This window comes from Neomonachus schauinslandi, chromosome 1, assembly GCF_002201575.2.
Source record: "Neomonachus schauinslandi chromosome 1, ASM220157v2, whole genome shotgun sequence".
NCBI lineage: Eukaryota > Metazoa > Chordata > Mammalia > Carnivora > Phocidae > Neomonachus > Neomonachus schauinslandi.
Window position 1 is genome coordinate 72675416 of NC_058403.1, and position 21921 is coordinate 72697336.

General features: G+C 39.4%; 1 protein-coding gene across 1 annotated transcript in view; it reads left to right on the forward strand.

The window, feature by feature from the left end:
• ATP13A4 (ATPase 13A4) overlaps positions 1-21921 on the forward strand; it is a 130645-nt gene that overhangs the window by 86325 nt on the left and 22399 nt on the right. Inside the window, exons 13-23 of the mRNA XM_021692496.1 lie at positions 343-404; positions 2800-2950; positions 5012-5098; positions 5327-5480; positions 6552-6663; positions 12404-12528; positions 16615-16778; positions 17593-17715; positions 18942-19021; positions 20480-20522; positions 20942-21051. Of these exons, the coding sequence (XP_021548171.1) occupies positions 343-404; positions 2800-2950; positions 5012-5098; positions 5327-5480; positions 6552-6663; positions 12404-12528; positions 16615-16778; positions 17593-17715; positions 18942-19021; positions 20480-20522; positions 20942-21051 (1211 nt within the window). The remainder of the gene's footprint in view (positions 1-342; positions 405-2799; positions 2951-5011; positions 5099-5326; positions 5481-6551; positions 6664-12403; positions 12529-16614; positions 16779-17592; positions 17716-18941; positions 19022-20479; positions 20523-20941; positions 21052-21921) is intronic.

Genomic DNA, 21921 nt, shown 5'->3' on the forward strand with positions numbered 1-21921 from the left:
TCTGCTATAAAAACTGGGACTCACCCTTTTTAGAGCTCTTACAGGCTTACGGAGGCTTTGCCATCCATTTACTCTACCATTAGATCCTCAAGACCAGCCTCTGGAGTATGTAAGACAGATACCGTTTCTTCCTTTTATCACCAGCTTGGCCAGACAACTGGTGTGAGCTCATCAAAGCTTCTGCCCAGGACCCCCGATACCCACCTGATTGTGTCCTTCCTTGAAGTGCTGATCTCAGTAATGTGTTCTTGACATATATTTCCCTGTTAAAACATACCTTATGGGTTGTCATTATGGGGCTGCCGAATCTTCAGAGTAAACCGAGTGCTTGTTTCTGTTTAGACAGGCACCTTAACAAGGGAAGGTTTGGATCTCTGGGGAGTCGTGCCTTGCGATAGGAGTGGGTGAGTACTCTGGATCGAATGCTTTGGCATTTCTCTTTTCCCAGAAAAAAATACTATACATTTTCTCCTGAAAATTAATAATGAAGATATTTTGACTTTGGCTTTGGAGCAGTGGCTGCCATAGTACCTTCATGTAATTTCTCTTTTTAAACACTTCCAAGTCTTACTAAAACATGTATATCTCCCTCCACCCCACCCCCTGCCCGGTGCCACTCACAAACCTAGGAGAAGGATGGGTTTCAAGTCCTTGCTAAAATGTAATTTGCAAAAAAAAAAAAATTTTTTTAATATAATGTAATTTGCTGTCAGCAGATTAGTCAGGGACCTGAAGTTGACTCAATGTACCTAATTACCTCAGGGAGGTACATTCCTGGTACAAACTGAAACCTTTAGGTGCGCCAGGAGGAAGAACACTGCATGGACTTGGGTACACTGAATTGCAGGAGGAGGAACACCTGTGGAACCGTAGCTAATGCACTCATTTCCCTTGGTACCGTAGTTCTGGAAACTCCACCTTTTGGTTGCTGGAAACTCTTCCTGTCCAGCCAGAAAAGACTCCGTTTTGGCAATTTTCTGCTCCGGGTGGTAGGATTTGCACAGCTCTCTTGTGTGGCCCTCTTGTGGCCATGTCTGACTTTGCAGCCCTGCCTGCTTTTTCTCACCACTACCTCCACTTGTGATCAGAACAGGAAACATTTGATATTTACATTTGGTTTTTTTAATGAAAGTGTTTCCCTCTCACACTTACAACTTCCACCACAAAAGCATCTATTACATAAAGGGTACATTGTGGTTTTTCTGTGTTATGCAGATGACATAGAATTCATCCATAAAAGATTTTAATTACATGTGTTTAATACATTTTCATATTAAAATGTTATTTATAAACAAGTCTCTTTCCTGGGTTAAAAAATAAATCTTGGTGCTTCTAGTCACTTTAGTCCACAGAAGAAACCTCTTCTAAGTATTAAACGTTCTAAAGTTCTTTCCATTTTCTCTCAAAGATGGATTTAGGTATATACCTGGTCTTCCTGTTAACTAGTATGTTTCTACTTCAGCTTCTACAATAAGTGTATGCATTTATTCAAATATGCGAGCATCCTAAGAGCAGTGTGTTTCTTATTTACATTTGTGCTCCTCGTGCTGTGGCATTATACCAGCTACACAGAGTACATGCACAGCAAATGTTTGTTTTATTAAAATGAACTCACTATGTTCCATCTTTTGAATGCTTTTCTGCTTACTGAACTGACATCATCTTATTCGAAAAACTTTCTACTTCTAAAAGTAGCTTGTCAAATTTAAATAAAAACAATTGATATAATGTTTAGGTTATTGATTGATTAATTAGGCCTGCCACTCTTTCTTCCTCTTTTCCTTCCTTCCTTCCCTCAGAAAGGTCAAAGTTGGTTTAAAATGACTAAAAGGGAAATTTAAAATTTGAAAAAAAAATGATAAATTTAATTAATAACATCGGAAAAACCTGATTCAATACTAGGTAAGAAGCATCTCACTTATAGGCTATTAAATATCTTCTTGTGAAAGGTAAGCTCATCTTTAATACTTCTTATCTTTTTCCAAAAGCCCTGCCCAATATGCCTGATACTTCCAGAACCATCAGAAGGCTACCTGGGCTATTTGAATGGGATCAATCATAAACATTCAAATAAGAATACAAGGACAAGGATGAGAGAGAGTTCTATTTATTTGTTGTGCAAACCAGGGTTTGGCCCAATCCTCAGGAACTCAGAATTACATATTCAGAATTACATAGTGATGAGAGTGTGTGTGCCATCTTAAAAATAAGATTTTCTTCCCCCCGCCCCCCGATCTGTATTGGCTTTTCAGTGTGAGCTTAAGCTTCTGTGTTAATCACACTGCTGGTGATTGCTTAATTTTTACCGAAATACTGGGGGTTATACTGAAAACCACTAAGACAAATTGAACTTTTGATATGTAATAATAGATACAATCAACAGGGTCAGTAGTCAGCCAAGAGGTTTTTGAACTTGTAAGGAAGCTTGAATGAGGAAGCCAGGAAGAAATATGGATGAATTATGAGCTAACACTGTGATGTGGTTGCTTTCAGAAAGAAAAGGCTAGAGCAACCTAAGGCCATATTTCATGAGAAATAATAATCTGAGACCGCATTTGAAGACAAACTATGACAAAAAGAAAGATCTTGAAAGAACCTCAAAGACCTTTCCCACACTTGCTGAACTTATAGAAGGATGATGACTAAACGAAACAGTAGTGATCTGGTGGGGGGGGATTAGAGAATGAGTACTAATGTAACAAACCATGCTAAATTAATTTTTAAATGGATATTTACTTCCAGAAGCTCAATTTTGGCATGGAGGGAGAGGACCGAAGCCCCTTTTCTTTTCTCCTTTAGCTTCCAGGAGATCCACAGCTTTGCTTCGGGCAGGTCTTTGCCATGGGGCCCGCTGTGTGCAGCCATGGCCACCTGCCACTCTCTGATTCTTCTCGATGGGACCATCCAGGGAGATCCTCTGGATCTCAAGATGTTTGAAGCTACCACCTGGGTAAGACCCTGCTCTTCAGCAAAGCCCATCTAGCTGAGGGAGGAGACACCGAGAAAACACTGAAGTGGTCTGAGGATTTTCTCAAGGGGCGTCTTGAAGTTAGCATCTTCAATGTCAGGACAACATGGATTTCATAGTTATTCAGTGCTTACAAATGTGAGGTTTACAATAAAGAGTTGCATGTAGTAGTGACAGGCAAACTAATCTAAGCCTGTACATCTGTACAATGCGACTAATAATAGTATCTCCATTGTAGGGTTATTGTGAGCATTAAATGGAATGATGCTAAAAAAAAAATCCCTGGTAATGTGCTTGGCATATTACGGGTTAATAGGATTAATGTAATTATGATTATTATATAAATCTTCCAACTCGAGACAATATAATTACTGTGTAATTATTTTCCAACTCTTGAGCAATGTCTGATTTAAAATTTTTCTAGAACATGGGGATTAGGGGACGCCTGGGTGGCTCAGTTGGCTAAGCATCTGCCTTCAGTTCAGGTCATGATCCCAGGGTCCTGGGATCGAGTTCCACATCAGGCTCCTTGCTCAGCAGGAAACCTGCTTCTCCCTCTGCTTGCTGCTCTCCCTGCTTGTGTGCTCTTTCTCTCTCTCTGACAAATAAATAAACAAAATCTTAAAAAAAAAAGAAAAAAGAACATGGGGATTAGGAAACAGCACTGTCTCCTGTGCTTAGGATAACTCATTGTTACCAAAAGTTTTATTCCTAGTCATTGAATATTGATTTTGTTTCTAAAGCTAGAAACAATAGAAAGGGAAACCATGAAAGAACGTTTGTTGAGACTGAAGCAGATTTAAGAACAAATGGTGTAGTTCAGGACTTCCCAGTTCTGGTTTTGGCTCTGTTCTGACTGCTCGGCCCTGTGAAGTCAGCTCTCTTGTTGGGGCTTCGGCTCTCACGACCTTAAAATGACGGGACTGAATTAGATCAGCAGAGTTCCTACAAAACAAACAAATAAAACAAAACAAAACAAAGCAACCAAGCTGGAATCTTTTCTTAAAAGGAAACCTTATTTGCATAGTTGCGTATAACACCCAGTGCTCATCACAACATGATGTACTATATGGTGGATAACTGAACATAATAAAAAAAAATAAATAAATAAAAGAAAAACGTATCTGTCTTCTTGGAAAAAAAAGAAAACCTTATTCAGAAGCATTCTATAAAAAAAAAACAACAGTTGGAGTTGCTGTGGTTGAGATAGAAAACGGGGAGTACCGTGTGAAGTGCAGGAAATGCCCTCCACCTACTTAGCCACAAGCCCGCCTCCCCCCACTACATCCTGCTTCAGCTCTAGACCCCTATGAAACATGTGTTAGCCCCGCTGAAGGAGACAATCTCTAGAGTCCTTCCAGCTCTAGTGGGGCATGGTTCTGTAGTAGGCTGGTGTAACTTTGCCAGTCCCCCATCCTTCCTGGGTTACTGTTTCTGTATCTTTAAGTAGGAACGAAAATTTCTTCCCTGAGATTTTTTTCAGCTGCTGGATGATATGATTAAAAAGCATTTTGACATCTTTGGGTAAAAGGTTGTTTTGACTATAATTTAGGGTTATTATTTCAGCAATTACTGAGTGTTTACTGAACACTAGCCTTGTACATCACAGTCCCTGCCCTGCCTGGCCCTGAGGACTATCGATTCAAATTAGACAGAGAGGGAAGGGCAGAAACAGCCTCAAACTCCAGGAAAACAAAGACCCTCACACACAAGTCTGGCTCTTCATTCTCACTATTTTCAAGTTAAGCTCTTCAGAAGTGGAGAATGAACTTTATGCAGCACATTCCAACAGAGAAAGCAGGATAAATTGCATGAATAATTCAGAATTATCTTCCCTTCAAGTTCTGCTGCATTTCCAATACACTTTTTTCCCCCCTGTAGTGAAATAAGTCTGGTTCATCTCCATCTAGCTGAGGGAGGAGACACCGAGAAAACACTGAAGTGGTCTGAGGATTTTCTCAAGGGGCGTGTTTGAGCCTGGTATTAGTAGATGAACAATAAATAAATAAATCTCTACAATGAAATATCTCATTTGTGAAATAGGAGATGGCTCTTTCTGGGGACGATTTCCACACCAAGGGAGTGCCGGCACATGCCATGGTAGTTAAGCCCTGCAAAACAGCCAGCCAGGTAAGCCTTGCCTACTATCTGCCCCACAAAGCTCAAACTCAAAGGGAAGGTCTCAGGCCTACAATTTTGAAAGGACACAGATGTGTCTTCTTTGAATTCCATATGTGAAAATTGCTAAGACCTTGCTTCCTGTATTTGCTAAAATAAGGATTGAGGGAGGAGTAATTAATTCCTAATAGCTAGGAGCTCTGTCGGTATGTCCCTCTCCATTCCTCATCCCTCAACCAGGTCCCAGTGGAAGGAATTGCTATCCTGCGTCAGTTCCCATTCTCATCAGCATTGCAGAGGATGACAGTCATTGCCCAAGAGATGGGGGGTGACCGGCTGGCATTCATGAAAGGTGCACCAGAAAGGGTGGCCAGTTTTTGCCAACCTGAGACAGGTAAGTGAATAGACGTGTAGTACCACTGACAAATCTGTATTTCCAGCCCAAATGTGTCCCATCAGCACTAGATCTATGAATCTAATTGCCTACTGGTCATTGCTAATGTGGTGACTCAGCTGGCATCCCAAACTCAATACTTACCTTTCTTACTTCCTGTATTTTCCATCTTGGTGAATGGTACTACCCCTAGTTTAGGATTTGTCCCTGATTCTTCCCTCTCTTTCAGAACCTCTGTTTTATCAATTGCTAATCCATGGCCCTGTCACTACATCAACTTAGGCCCTCATCCCTCCACTGGATCACTTCAGTATCTGGTGAATCAACCTCCAGCCCCTAGTCTCTCCTACTCTGATTCACCTTTTATACTGTGACCACATTGGTTTTTCCACCACATAGTATAACCATGTTGTTACTTTCTTTCTTTTATTCTTTCCGTTGCTTCCCACAGGCTCCAGGATAGTCTCATACTCCTTTAGGATCATATATAAGTCCTTCATGATCCGACTCCTATCATACTTTCCAGATATGCCTTACCACTCCTATCCTTACTTCTTGTGCTTCCTTGAACTGAATTCACTGTCTCGCTGTCTTGTGTCTCCATATCTGCGCATATGATGCTCCCTTGGCCAAAATGCCTTTCTTCCTCCTTCATCTACCCACTTTCTGCCAGTATGGTATAAACCCCTCGAAGTGTTTCCATGGCACATTGCAATTGCTTGCTTGCTTGCTTGCTTGCTTGCTTCCTTCCTTCCTTCCTTCTTTCCTCCTCTCCTCTCCTCTCCTCTCCTCTCTTCTCTTCTCTTTTCTTTTTTCTTTTTCTTTTTTCTCTTCTCTTCTCCTTTCTCTTCTTTTCTTTTCTTGAATGCTTTATTCTCATTTCAGTTTCACTGGATCCCAAGAGGTCAATCTTGACAATGTAATTATGTTTAGGGTTCCCACTGACTTGTTTGCGTATCTTTTTAGAAGTGTGTTTTCTTGGGAAAGAGTTGCATCTGTTTGTAGAGAATTTCTCCACCAGTACTGGCTGAGTAAATGTTGCGTACTAATCTTGCATTATTTTCTGAACAGTACCAACTAGTTTTGTTAGCGAACTTCAGAGTTATACAACACAGGGCTTCCGGGTCATAGCACTGGCCTACAAGAAGCTGGAAATGAATCATCACAGCACTGCCTTGACAAGGTACGTGGGGAGGATTTGATAAGGCAGGATGGTTTGCTGGGCAGTGGACTGGGCAGTGGACTGAGCAACATAGCTTGCTGGAATTGTGTGCATAAAGTGTCTCTGAACTTGGTAAGCAGGGATAGAGTCATCCCTGTCTTGCTTCAATCACAAAGCTGAAATGAACACTGGGAGAATTTATGAGAAATAGCTGTATAAACTATAAAATATGACATAATTGTACAGCTTTGTGAAAACAGATATGAATATAACCAGTGTTTCAGAGAGTTTGAAATTATGGTTATGACCTCATTTTGTACCAGATACAAGTGGCTAATTTTTTTTAGAGTTAGGGAATTGGTTGAGAGTTAGAAAACATAACATTTGTCTGAAAAAAATTCTCAATAAATACTCAACTTAATGAAACAAATAAGTAGAGCTTAGATTTAACGCATAATCCAGGTAGCAAGAAAAGCTTTAGAGGAGCTGTTCTAGAGAAAGTTTGATATGTAAAAAAGGTGCTTACAAGCTAAAATGGACTGGAGTATTTATTAGTTCAAATTTGTTGTTTTATTTTCCACGAGTTAGAGATTACTGTGTTTATTTTGCCTTCACTGCCATGTCCAATACTCTGTGTCAGCTTCTATGGGTAACACTGCTGTGGAGATAATCAAGGCTTATTTTGTTATTTTGGATTTTAAGTTCAGGAGGTCTAACATAATTGTGTTCAACCCTGTCAGATTCAGATTACTGTAATTATATTTTGTACCATTTCCTTTAAGATAAAAAATTCATATGTAATATGATCTGCACACACTCTCTGTAAAAAATAAGTATAACGCCGTCTTCTATAGTAAAAATAGAAGCAAAAATACAATTCATGACAAAAAGTAATAATTCGGTATTTGCTCAGCTGACTCCATGAAATCAAACTGAAGCGAAATCAAACTGAAGCGATATGTTGCTTGCACCTGTGTGTAGAATCACGGTGGGGGGGGGTGCGGTGCGGTGGGTGCAGACTGATACATGTGTGTTTACATATTGAAGTCTCAAATACCACCAGCAGTCCTGTGGTCAGTGAGATGACTCTGAAATGGTTACAAACTCTTGGTTAAACTGAATAAAACAGTACAATCTCTTTTCAATTTACATGGTAGTTGCATTCTTGAAAAATTCAACAGAATATCAAAAATGTGCAAAAATACTTTGTGTTTATATGTAAAATACAGCAAGGGGAAGTGTAAGAAATTTATATTTGTTTAATATAATATTAGTAGTCTTAGATGTATTATAATAATACAGTGTACTATATAGTATAATAATGGTATATTATAAACAGTATAAGTCTATACTGGCTTAGGAAAGTATAAATGATTTTTTAATGTTCATGAATGTCCTGTAAAATATTCAAAAGGCATGTGGGATGCAGGGGAATTCTTCATTGTGCATTTCCAAAATGTCCTCCAGCAGCAGTAGCACTCCTGTTGAGAACCACCCAGATGCCCTAACTCGGTCACTTTGTGAATGGGCAGAGAGGGAAGTAGCTCACTGAAAATCACTGAGTATTGGATTCCTGTGGCCAGCTTAGATTGACCCTTAAAACTTTGGCTATTACAACTCTGGGTATTTGTTGTAATTTAATCGATGCAGGCCATTCAAGTTACTCAAGTCAGAGAGCTAAAAGTGAACTTTGAGATTGGATCTCACATTTTAAAGAAAAGAAAACTTGGGTCCAGGGTGTCGCAGAATTGGGAATCTAACTTTGTTTCCTGAGAATCCGTTGACAGATATATATCAAGATTCTGGCTACTAGGCTGCTACTTCTGATTATTATAATAAAATATTTGCACATCTACAAGTTTCAAAATCATGGCTTTGGGGCTGGTGCAGATAACAAAACACTAACGGTGAAGGCACATAAGCAATAGGGAATGGTGAGGGCTGTGGCACACAGGAGCGTACATGCCCCGGCTAACAGCATTAAAATTCCAACTTTTCAGTCTGGTAAGATCTAAACACTTGTAGATCTAATAGGATCTAATCTTAGGTTGTCAATTTGCCTCTCCTCTACATCTATTCCTAGCTAAGCTAATTTACCTAGCCTTTGCTAATCCCTACTTGGAGCAGAACATTCTTTCTTTCTTGGGGGGATGTGTGTGCGAGTGTATATGTGTGTATATGTGTGTGTGTTTACTCAAAGTGGTTCCAGCACTGATATCATAATTTCTTTGAGTGTTCTTGGCCCAGTTTTTGCATATTTCAACCTTTAAAAATTGCATGGATTTTAAGAACATGAAGTTTAATCTTGTGGATGACAATGCTCCCTTCGTATCATATTCTCCATTCTTTATTATTTTTGGATGTTTCAGGAGGAGGTATAATGTCTGTGCAGGAGGCAGGAAAAGAGAGCTCACTATTCCAAGTTGCAAAGCTTGAGATCCCTCAAGAGACCACTTCTCTTTACTTCTTGGTTCATATTGAAACTCATGAAAAGAAGAATCATGTAGTGTTAGAGCTAGAAGAGATCTTGAAGATTAGTTTTACCACCTTCTTTTACAAAATAAGAAATAGATTACCAGACAAAGAAAGTGATTTGCCCATGGTCATACAGCAAGATAGTGGCAAATCTGAGATTAGAAGTATAGTCTCTTGATTATTGTATGTTGACCCCTACGAACACCATGTGCCAGAGGAACCAGAAATAGGAGTGCCAAGGTAGGCTGCAGATTATGTCAGATGGTAGACCCTGTGGCCATTTTCTTGACCCAGTCTGGTGCCTTGTGGTTGGCTTATGTAATATCATCTCTGAAAATATCTAAAGCCTGAGGCTTGGATACAAGCCTAGAAAGGCTTTAGATATTTAGAAAGATTGGAGGACCTCAATCAGGGATGAAGTAAGTTATTGTTCAAAGAACAGCTCAAATATCTTCTGTCCAGGAAAGTTTCTCCAATCACTCCACCCAAAAATGATTACATCTTCCTCTCTGACTCCATAGGACCATTATTTGTACATCATGGTAATTTTCCCAGTCTTCCATACAACTGAGGTGGTCAAGTCTAATGTTGTCCTGCTGGTTAAACATGAAATCTCTGGAGTTAGGGGTTACTGTAGTTTCTGCATATTCTCTCCCCTTTTTCCTTAGTCCTGTTCCTTTCACCTATTTAGATATTTAGTAAATGGTCAATCACTTGACAGACTGACTGACTTTGCTTTCCATGAGAACCTTTTGGCAGCAGAATTTCTGAAAGAGGAAATAAATTTTCCTAGGCTGCCTGTCAAACAAATGGTCCCATCAGACACCAGAGCACTTCAACTAAGGATACCCTGGCTGAGCACTTCCTTGGTGTTGGGCACCATGTGCATGTTGTTGAGCCTGTTGCTAAACCAGGCAGGCTTGCCCTCGAGTTGTTGAGACAGATCAGATAGAGAAGAATGGTGAGTGATAAATGAACAAATAAAATGCATGCTACTCTGAGGTAGAGGTAAGATGCTGAAGGAGCAATTATTTCTACCTGGGGAGGTTTTTATTGGGAGGTACATGTGAATTGGCCCTCAAAATGTAAATAGGAAGTTTAAATGGTAGATCATGGGGGAACTTATAACCTTTTCCATGAAATAAGAAAGAATGTCTTACGGCAGTCCAGAGCAAATGTTTTGAGATGGTTGAGTACAGACCATAGCATGGTGGCTAGTTCACCTCGTCTGGAAGTTAGGGTAGTTGAAGAATTTAGTGATAGAGAAAGCTCGAAAGATAGTTTGAACCAGATTGTGCAGACTTAGTGCCAGGTTCAGAAGAATGGGGAGTTCCTGGGGCGAGTAGTGCAAACTATGCCCACCTCCTTCCAGACACTCTGGTGGAGGTGTTAGCAGTGTCCTCAGAGCATGGCTAACTCAAGTCCCTGCCCCTGGCTGACACGAGGCCCAGCACTGAGAGACCCATGGCAAGCAAGGCCAGATGCTTTCCTGGGTGCTGCTTTCATCCGTATTTCAGCCAGAATTAGGCAATACTGGTGTCTTGCTCTTTTGTCTGCTAGAGGTGTCTGGGTCTCAGATAAATGAATCACGGCAGAATTTTGGGGCCCCCAACCCCAAAAGTACTCCCTTGCACTTAATCATGTGGAATGTCATGGTAATGTTCTTGTGGTGAATGGGAGCCTCAGAGGCCCCACTTCCTTGCAGAAACATTTACACTTTATGCAGAAGAGCAATGCTGCCTGCTGACAGAATAAGTGAAGGGAGGAGCTTGGCTTTAAAAGAGGGGCTGTTTTTTGAGCCTCATATCTCCTGGGGCTAAAGTAGTATTGCTTATAGGTTTGGATTCCGGAGAAACTGGTATTTTGTTGTTCTTGAGCCTCACTTACTTTTCATGATATTCTCTACCAGAGCTGGAACTCCTCTCTGGTGGTTGCTAACAGGTGAGGTGCTGGAAATCAGATTAGCTACAGCAGAAAGAAGACTTTGGGTCATTTAATTCATTCTCTATGAAAGTTAAAACAAATCTTTTGCTTGGGGTGCCTGGGTGGCTCAGTCGGTTAAGCGTCTGCCTTTGGCTCAGGTCGTGGTCCTGGGGTCCTGTGATGGAGCCCCGCATTAGGCTCAGCAGGGAGCTTCTGAGCTTCTCCCTCTGCCTCTCTCTCTCTCAAATAAATAGAATCTTTAAAAATAAAAAAGCAAATCTTTTGCTTAATAAATATTCGCTCTTCCAACTGATTCAGTCAGAGTAAATGTCTCAGTGTCCTTCATGTCCCGTCCTGCCTTTTTTTTTTCCAGTTTTTTAAATTTTTTAAATTTTTTTATTGTTAAGTTAATCCCCATACATTACATCATTAGTTTTAGATGTAGTGTTCCATGATTCATTGTTTGTGCATAACACCCAGTGCTCCATGCAGAACGTGCCCTCTTTAATACCCACCACCAGGCTAACCCATCCTCCCACCCCCTCCCCTCTAGAACCCTCAGTTTGTTTTTCAGAGTCCATCGTCTCTCATGGTTCGTCTACCCCTCCGATTTCCCCCCCTTCATTCTTCCCCTCCTGCTATCTTCTTCTTTTTTTTTTCCTTAACATATATTGCATTATTTGTTTCAGAGGTACAGATCTGAGATTCAACAGTCTCACACAATTCACAGTGCTCACCAGAGCACACACCCTCCCCAGTGTCCATCACCCAGTCACCCCATCCCTCCCACCCCACCCCCCACTCCAGCAACCCTCAGTTTGTTTCCTGAGATTAAGAATTCCTCATATAAGTGAGGTCATATGATACATGTCTTTCTCTGTTTGACTTATTTCGCTCAGTATAATACCCTCCAGTTCCATCCACATCGTTGCAAATGGCAAGATCTCATTCTTTTTGATGGCTGCATAATATTCCATTGTATATATATACCACATCTTCTTTATCCATTCATCTGTCGATGGACATCTTGGCTCTTTCCACAGTTTGGCTATTGTGGACATTGCTGCTATAAACATCGGGGTGCACATACCCTTTCTGATCCCTATTTTTGTATCTTTGGGGTAAATACCCAGTAGTGCGATTGCTGGATCGTATGGTAGCTCTATTTTCAACTTTTTGAGGAGCCGTCCTGTCTTCTTTCTGGGTATTTCCTGGCATGTATTCAGTGGTTAAGGAATGGTGCTTAAGTGAGTGAGTGGGGACCACTCTGATAAGGAACATATTTGCCTTTGTTTTTGTTTTTCTTCCCCTAAGAAAGACCATAATGTGCTATTTCTGCTCAATTATATGTATATATTTCCAGGGACAAAGTAGAATCAGACCTGATATTTCTGGGATTGCTAATCTTGGAGAATCGGTTGAAGGACGAGACAAAACCTGTTCTGGAAGAGCTCATCTCAGCCCGGATAAGAACTGTAATGGTCACAGGTATAGAACAAAGTGTACGTGAAAACAGAAAGAATTTGATGTGGAAATAGACAAGATTCACTCATTTCCCAAAGATTGTTGACTACCTACTGTGGGTTGGACACCATTCTAGGTATTGGAGATTAGCAAAAGAAAAGGCAAAGTTACTGCTCTCACCAAGTTTCTATTCAGGTGGGGTGAGATAGAAAATCAATCAGTTGATCAAATAAGCAGCTAGCAATAAGAGTTATGAGGTGCATGAAACAAAACAGGGTGATGTGGTAAAGTATGTTTGACCAGCTAATTTATATGTGGTGTCCTTTTGGAGAGGGGCCATTTGAGATAATACCTGCCTGATAAGAAGATGTGAGCCATGCAAAGATGATGATTTTTGTTGTTAAATGTTAGAGGAAGAGAAATGCTTAGTCAGCATGGTCTGCAAACTACACCGAAGGCCCACCAATATTGAGACTTATGATTCTGGTGGTAAAAAAATGCTATCCCCGTATTTCTCTCAAACCCGAAATCACACAAACAGGAAAGTGGTGAGAAAGGATCATGCAAGAGAAGTGTGGGGAATTTCTTAATGAATGCTTCTGAGTGGAATAGATGATTTCTTCATGCATTCATTTATTTGAGTGCATGCCTTTCTTTCCCTGCTTTTAAGTCAGATGCATTTAACTCTGATAATTGTGTCGCCAAGACACAATATTTCCCCACCGGAACCCATATTCCCCAGCCACTTCCCCTGAACCCAGTGTCACTGCAGGGAACTCCAGGATGCTTCTACTTTCTCCTGTACCTCTCTATCCCCCATTCTAAACCCACAATCCAAGAGACTTTGGGGTCACTTTTACCCTCTCCCTTTTTAGTCCTTCAATCCAACTTCTAGGTATTGCTGAGTTAATTTACTACTTCGAATTCCCTTTACATTATGACCCTTCTGTTTCAAAAATCTTTCAACACTTATTTGACACATTCTCACAGTCTATCCTTAGTATTAAATAAGAACACATCATTCTGTACCCCACCTCTTCGCTTCTGCCCTCACATAGGATTTCTGTTCTGTTTCTTGGCTTGCCTGGTTAAATTTTTTTTTCTCAAGAGTTGTCCTTGGATAGGATGGAAGGGTGATATGCTCTCTGATTTCTTACATATACCAGATATCTTTCTTTGCTCTGACAGGTGAATGATTTCTTGTCTGGGTATAGGACTTGGGGGTTATAGTCCTTTTTTTTTTCTTAATGATCTCTAGGTGTTATTACAGTTCTAATGACAGTCCACTGTAGGTAATTTGTTCTCTTCTGTATATAATCCTTTCCTTTAATTTTGGAGTTTAGAAATACTACTAGGGTATGTCTATATGTTTGTCTTTTTTTTCATTAATTTAGTATGGAACATAGTGAGCACTTTTAATCTATCTTCTTCCTGTCAAGAAAATTTCTTCTATTGTTCATTTTAATTATTGCATTTGTTCTGTCTCTTCCTTTTTCCCTTCTGGAATTTCTGTTATTCACATGATATGCTTCCTGGATCTATCCTCTCAGTCTCTTATCTTTTTTCTTGTGATTCTTGTATTTGTTATAATTTTGCTTTGTGCTTTAAGATTTTTTTTTTGCATCCAGTTTTTCCAAACCACAAACTCAGGTTCCAAAAATGACCATTATCTCCCTCAAATCACCTCTTAAATGTTAAGTTCTGAAATCATGTTTTGGGGTGAGAATGGCCCTTAAAACCTCCCCCCCTTTTTTTTTTGATGGTGGTGGTGGGTAGGGAGAGGAGGGCACATTTGAGTTTTCTTAAGTGCACTCATTATTTTTAACGTTTTAATGTAGGATTCATCTATCTTCAGCAACTACTCTATTTTGCTTGTCGTGTGTTCTGGTTGTTCTGCCTGATCTTTTCCTGTTTAGCTTCTGGGATTTCTTAAATAGGTTGTTATATTTCTCTGTCAGGTCATTGAGGCTCAGGCCTGGGCTGAATATCCCAAACAGTTGAACTTCTGGGGTGGTGGGTAGCAAAATGGTCCTGTGTTGCAAAGCAGCCCAACTCTTGGTGCCCTGCTGAGGCATGTGGAGGACACCTCTTAGCTCTCAGGGCTCCAGCCTCAGAGTAGAGAGGCTCTTGCCCACTGGTTAGCTCTTCTGGAGATTCTCATAAGTACTTCGGTAGAAACCTGAAGAAAGCCATGTTAGGGGTCAGCCAGGTGTTATATTATTTATTGTTTAGTGGTTGCTCTAGGAATCACAACATCTGTACCTACCCTTTCAAGAAGGCTTACAACCATAAAGGTCCTCTGCCTTCTGTCCTTTAAGTTACAGTTGTCATATATATGCAACAAATTATCTTAGTTTCCCTTCCTCTAAGAATGTCTTTATTTCTCTTCATTTCTGAAGGATACTGTCACTAGCTATAGGAGTCTGAGTTGACTGTTCTTTCTTCAGCCCTTCAAGGATATCCCACTGTCATTTTGTCTCCATGAGTTTTGATGAGAAATCTGTGATAATTTGAATAATCATTCCCTAATATATAATATATTGTTTTCTCTAGCTGCTTTTAAGATATTTTCTTTATTTTTGTTTTTTGAAGTTCGATTATAAGGTTTCCGTGTATGGTTCTCACCGAGTTTATCTTGCTTGGGATTCACTGAGCTTCTTAAATTTATAAATTTAAATATTTTACCATATTTAGGAACTTCTCTGTTTTATTTCTTCAAAATATTTTTTTCCTGTTCTCATTTCTTTCTCCTCTCCTTCCTGGACTCTAATGAGATGAATGTTGTTATTCTTCCACTCTGTTCTTTCGTTTTAAAAATTTTCTCTCTCTTTTTCAGATTGTGTAACTTCTATTAATCTATCTTCAAATTCACTGACTCCTTTTCCTGTCATCTCCATTCTGCTTTTGAGAGCATCCAATGAATTTTTTATTTCAGTTATTATATTGTCCAATTCTGAAGTAGTCATTTGGTTCTTATTTATAGAGTATATTTTTTTCTCTTGAGAACTTCTGTCTTATCATTTATTTTAAGAGTGTTAACCTTCACCTCATGGAGGAGGCTTTTAAGAGCTGCTTTAAAAACATTGTCTGGTAAGTCCAACATCTGGGTCATCCTTGGATAAGCAACTGTTGATTGTCTTTTTTTTCTTGAGAATTGACCACATTTTCCAGGGTTTTTTTTATGTTGAATATCCTGAACATTTAAACTATTATATTGTGAGACTTTAGATCCTGTTAAAATCCTCTAGAGAATGTTGAGGTTGTTTTTATTTGTTTGCTTTAGCAAGCAAAACTCTAGGACATGAGAGGTGATTAATATCATAGTTCAGTTCTTGAGGCTTCTGCTCTTCTCTGGGTTTGTTCTGCATGTGCACAACTCTGAGTTGAGTTCATATACTGAGTTAGTCTTTTGTCTAGCTGTCTCCTTTCTTGGGTCTGCCCTATAATTCTTCAGCCTTCAGGCTCTTTTTCTTCTGGTTTCTCTGGCCAGAAAGACTAAGTTTCTCTTGGAGTTTTAGCTTCCTTCACAGCTCTGGGACTGGGGTTCACACTCAGGTCAAACATGTGAGAGGAAAGAGGAAAAAAAAAAAAAGCCAAGAATATCACCACCTTGTAGATTGTTTCTCCAGATTCGATTCCCTTCCACATTCTGCCTGCTTATGTTTACTGTCAAAAGCCTTGGATAGTTGCATTTTGTATTTTGCCCATAGTTTTCTACTGTAATCAGTGGGAGAGAGAGATTTTAGTCGTTTTATTCCAGTTTGGCTGAAAGTGGAGCCACCTGATACTATATTAAATCAGTGGGATTTTGCTAAATGTTTACCAAGCTAACAAATGATGGAAATAGATTTGAAATTTGCCTTTTTATTTTTTCTTCCCACTCTCTGGAAAAGAATATACTGGTAGGTTATGAAATAACCAGATGAAAAGCAACAAGAATCACAAAAGGGATCATGAATCTATGGAGAATCCGAGTGAGAGAGACTTAGAAATCATTTCTTTTCACACACCTAAAATAAGTTCTGAACTCCTTACTCTAGTTTTCCAGGCCATACATGAATTGATTCTATTTCTTCAACCTCATCTTGCTATACTCCTCCTTTCTTGTAGGTGACAATCTTCAGACTGCAATAACAGTGGCCAGGAAGTCTGGAATGGTTTCTGAAAGCCAAAAAGTCATTCTTATTGAAGCAAATGAAACCACTGGGTCCCCATCAGCATCTATAACTTGGAAATTAGTAGAAGAAAAGAAACACATTGGATATAGCAATCAGGTATACTTAAAAACAGACCTTCTGCCATATTATGGCTCACAGTGTTGGCTACTGAGAAGCTTTGACTGGCGAGATGTACAGGTCAGTTAGGGTCAACATATTTCTCTAAATGTCTAACACATATGCAGTCTGAAGAACTCTTATCAGTTTCTCATACTGTCCTACTGAGCTTTAATGTATAGTGCTTTCCTGGGTGCTGGGAAGAATCCATTCTTTTAAGTGTAATAAAGTTGTTGGCTCTATATGAAAAAGAATGTAGTAAGCAGGACTGTGAATCTAATTTCTCATCTTCCTCTTGCTTGCTAGTCATCCCATTGGGTCCAAGGGAGATTTAGTCCCTGGGAGAGAAACTGCTGTGTGCATTGGAAAATTAGACTATGTCTTCAGGGTAGGAAAAAAGTTTTATACATTTATTCCCAATCTTGTCAGTATCTTATCTCTATTGTGTCCTTGTGGAACAATATTAATTCTATAAGAAAACAAATTGTAAGTTCTCACTTCAGGGAGAGATTTGTTAAGCTGCAGTGCTTTGTATTTTACACTTGAAATGTGTGAAATGTGCTCTTCTCTGGGACTCACCAAGATCAAATCAGGATGAGAACAAGACATGAGTAAGTGCTATTTTCCTATTCACTAGAGGCTGTGATGTGCAAAGATTGATCCAGCAAAGAGAAAGTGCTTCTCTGAGGAATCAGAGCTGTAGTGTGACTCTTAAAGAGAGACCCCAGACTGTCATCATTGCCTTCTCTTTGATATATTTGTGGTCCTTTACCACTCTATCATGTGTCTAAAGTAACTGTGTCTTGCTTTGCAGGATAATTACATTAATATCAGGGAAGAGGTCTCTGATAATGGCAGAGAAGGAAGTTACCATTTTGCCTTAAGTGGAAAATCTTTTCAAGTTATAAGTCAACATTTCAGCAGCCTACTGCCAAAGGTAAGTTCTAAGAGGCTATCAATCTCCCAGTAAAGATGCTGATAATGTCACTTATAGAGCATGTTCGTAAGTAATTTCAAGCCTCTATAGGTAATATATACCTATTGAATATATCATAAAAGAGGCAAATATTTTTGTTGTCTCATTTCTTACTAGATTTAAAATTAGTAAATTTGATTAGCCAATTTCTCATCATCTATAGGAATAAAGTATTAGGGACTTCTCAAGTCATAAGGATTGTTTTTGGGTGGCTGTCTTTATATTGCCATGGTGAGGGGTCTCCTGGTGTAGTGGAAATCCAGCAATTATACAGGAAGGCAGGCCAAGAATAGAGGAATTCCATTAGGTTTTTGATAGAGAACCTCTATACAAAAGAGAGTCAAACTTAACACTTTTCTGATGAAGAACAAACTCATAGTGGGGGAAGATAAGTTTTATATATAACATGTAGACAAACTAGAAAAAGACTGTATCCAGTGTAATCCAAAAATAAATTGTTTTTATTCTTTTTTTTTTTAATTCAATTGCTTATCCTCTTAGGTACTATTTAGGGGAAAAATAATAAAGACTTTGAGACTGATCAAACATTAAGCTGAGTTACTGCCAAGAAGAGCAGGGAATATGCAGCTCTAACACAAAAGAATTTAGATTCTATAGGATAAAGCTCAGGTGGATGGAGCTGGTATACGTTTAGGATCTCCAAACCATCAGTGTTCCATAGCCCAAATTAAGCTTGGGATATCAGCTGAGCTTCACAATTGGTCAAGTCCAGATGGTATGGTTAAATCAAAGACCACAAATTGTCACTATTTCATCATTAGGCTGTTTTTCTGCTAGTTCTGAACAATTTTCTGAGAAACAGTTACTTCCTTTCCTTTTCCTGGGATGTTAACCTCTGGATATCCTGCAATTTCTTCTATTCTACTGGTTCAAGATTCCATTAAGCTCGGGATTTTTTGACCACACTTTCTATGGCAGCTCAGCTAAATTCCTGAAGATCACCATTTTAATCAAATATTTTCATTACGTCTTTACTGATTTTTGGTCTCCTTGGTCACTTATTTTACGACAAATTCTCAACGTCTTAAAATCCCAAAATGGACTTCTTGGAAACAAACTATTTTTGCCATTCATGAATTTTATTACCCAGTCAGTGTCCTGAGTAGTATCAATTATTTCATGTATGCATAACTGACATGATAAAGTTTCTCTCGGACTCCTTACAGATACTGATCAATGGGACCATCTTTGCAAGAATGTCTCCTGGGCAGAAATCCAGTCTGGTGGAAGAATTTCAGAAACTGGAGTAGGTTCTTTGCCATTTCAGGTGGTATGAAGTGCCTGGAGGCATGACAGTCAGGGAGAGTGTAAGAGGTACAGGAAGTCACCTACGTTGGCTAAGGCACGGGTTCTTAACCTAACTGCATATGACAGTTACCTCAGGAGTTTTGAAAAAGCAGCACTACCAGGACCCCATTGTCCAGAGATTCTGATTCAGTTGCTCAATTGAGGCTTGGACATCAGTATTTTTTCAAAGCTCCTCAAATAAGTCAATTTTGCATCCAGAGTTGAGAACCACTGGACTAGAACATGTGGGGCATGAAAGTGTATGGTGAGAAATGAATCTGGAAGGGTAGTTTGAGTTCAGCTCCTGAAGGTACAATGAGAATTTAGACTTTATTTTTATAAGTTATTATTACAGTTCTGATATAAGGAGATTCATATGGCAAGAGATTCACATAACCTTAAAAATATTAAAACATTTATATGGCAGAGCGTCCTTTCTGTCTTAAATCAGAAAAATAATTCTCTTCTAACACAAGGGTCTCCATTACAGAATAGACAGTTCAAATAATGTGCCCATTATTTAGGACCCTTTATTTCTTGTTAATAGAACCCATGGAGTCCTGGAAGCTTTCTTTACTTCTGGTGCTAGACCATGTAGATGTGACTCCTACTCATTCCCACTTCATCCTCCTACTTGATTTAGTCACTAGGCAAGCTTCTTGATTCAGAAAGCCCTGTCTTCTCCACATGGTTGACAACCCAGATAGTAAACGAGTATGACAGTGTGGAAGAGAAGTATAGCCAATTCTGTAAATGCTGTGAGAGCACTCCTACCTTAAAAAGCAGACTATCCATAATATTTGTCAACAATGAAAGCCTGAGTCTGCACTCAACCTCAAAAAGTGATCCTGAAGCAGGGATGTGTTTTCTTTCTTCAAAGTCTGGGCCCGGCACTGCATTTTTTAGTAGAGCGACTGCTAAGATGGCAGATCTCCTCTCCTGTTACTATTAACAGTACCAACAAGTAATTTTTGTTTCTTGTTTTAGAAATTATAAGGCACTTTTCCATACAGTACCTCACTGAATACTTATAACACTTTGTAGGAGAGAAAAATGATAGCCCCAATGGCCAAGAGATCAGGTCAAAGATCTCAGTCTGGTTTCAAATCCGATGCCCTCTTCACTGTGCCATGGTGTCACATCATCTAACTGTGAACGTCCCACTTTACAGCCAACAAAGCTGCTTCCTAAACAGCAATGTGCAGGGTCTCCCTGAAATGCTTGGAGTCAGGAATGCTGTGCTAGACTGCTGAGTCACACTTTACTTTTAGTCAAACTAGACTCTTAGGGAAACTCCCTTAAAATAAATAATCAGTTCGAATCCTCAGTAATGAAGTTCATCTTATCTTTTTAATTAGAGAAATTAGCAAGTAAAATTGCTTTGATATCCCTTACATTTGACATGGTTCCCTTTTAGTTACTTTGTAGGTATGTGCGGTGATGGGGCCAATGACTGTGGGGTAAGTAGCTGCCGGTGTGTGGGGCCATAGTTGCACTAGAACAGACCAAGACTTACACTTGATTGTGCTTGCCTGGAGTTCTTTAGAGATAGTATCCCTGGGATATACACTACCTCCATTTTTCTTGATGGAGAAACTGATATGAGGGTTTGGGAAGGTTTTGACCAAAGCCACACAATGACTCAGTGGTTGGTATAGACCAAATGGGGTAGAATATGGCTCTGGACTCCCCACTTCTTTGGCTAAGTGTCCCAGTGCCATCTTTTTCTTATATAGTAGGCAGAGCAAAATCTGGTCATCTCCTGACTAGTGCTTGGGTCCACAAACCACACTGGCTAGCTTGACAGGCTCTTCTCATGTGGCCTCAAGAGAGATGTATGAGAGTGTGTATGGAGAGTAAACTGACCCTTTGCTTTCAGGCTTTGAAAATGGCTCATGTGGGCATCTCTTTATCAGAGCAGGAGGCATCTGTGGCCTCACCTTTCACTTCGAAAACTCCAAACATTGAGTGTGTACCTCACCTTATCAAGTAAGTAGATGCTTTCCACCAGTATTGTTTTAATCTCTTTCAACTTTTAGGTGCAGATCCCATTGTTCTGCCAGGGAAAGAGCCGGGAAACTTTGTGTCCCTGGGTGGGGAGGGTGCTTTGCAGGACAATGCAGTCAACCATTCTACTCCCAAGTGGACTTACCAGGAGTTAAAAATAACTGTGGGAGAACAGTGGCATTTCTAATGAAAAACATTCAGTAGGTTATTTTTAGAAAATTGGAATCTGGAACGTGTTACTGCTTTGAAAGTGTCGATCATACTCTTATTATTGTTATTTTTACACGGATCTCCTTAGATGTTTTATGATGGGGGGATGGACAGAAACATTCTCTTCCCCACTTTTGCCCTCTTTCCCTCTTGACTCTTCATGCTTCTTTGGAATATCCTTTCCATCCCCAGTTTTCAAAATATTTACTCATCTTTGCTGCTCCTACTAAAATTTCCCTTGATGCTTTATCTCCACTTCCCAGAATATGTCCTTCAGCTGTATTTTATTTGAATGATAAAGACAGTTAGCATTGTGGCCATTTTGGGCTGTTATAACTAGCATGTATTTACAGTTTGTGAAGTGCTTTAATACGTACTATCTTATACTTCAAAACAGCATAGAGATGTAGGAATGGTCTTTTTTTTTTTTGCAAATAATGAAATTGATGTTCAATTGATGTGCCCAAGCTCAAACAGCTATATAGGATTAGAAATTCTTAAAATTGATTTTATTTAAATATTTTTTATCTACAAATATCATACTATTCCCACCACATTACAATAATAATGATTTGGCTAGCTCCTCCCAATTTTTAAAAAATTTATGCATGTATTTGACAAATATTTATAGAGTAGGCACTT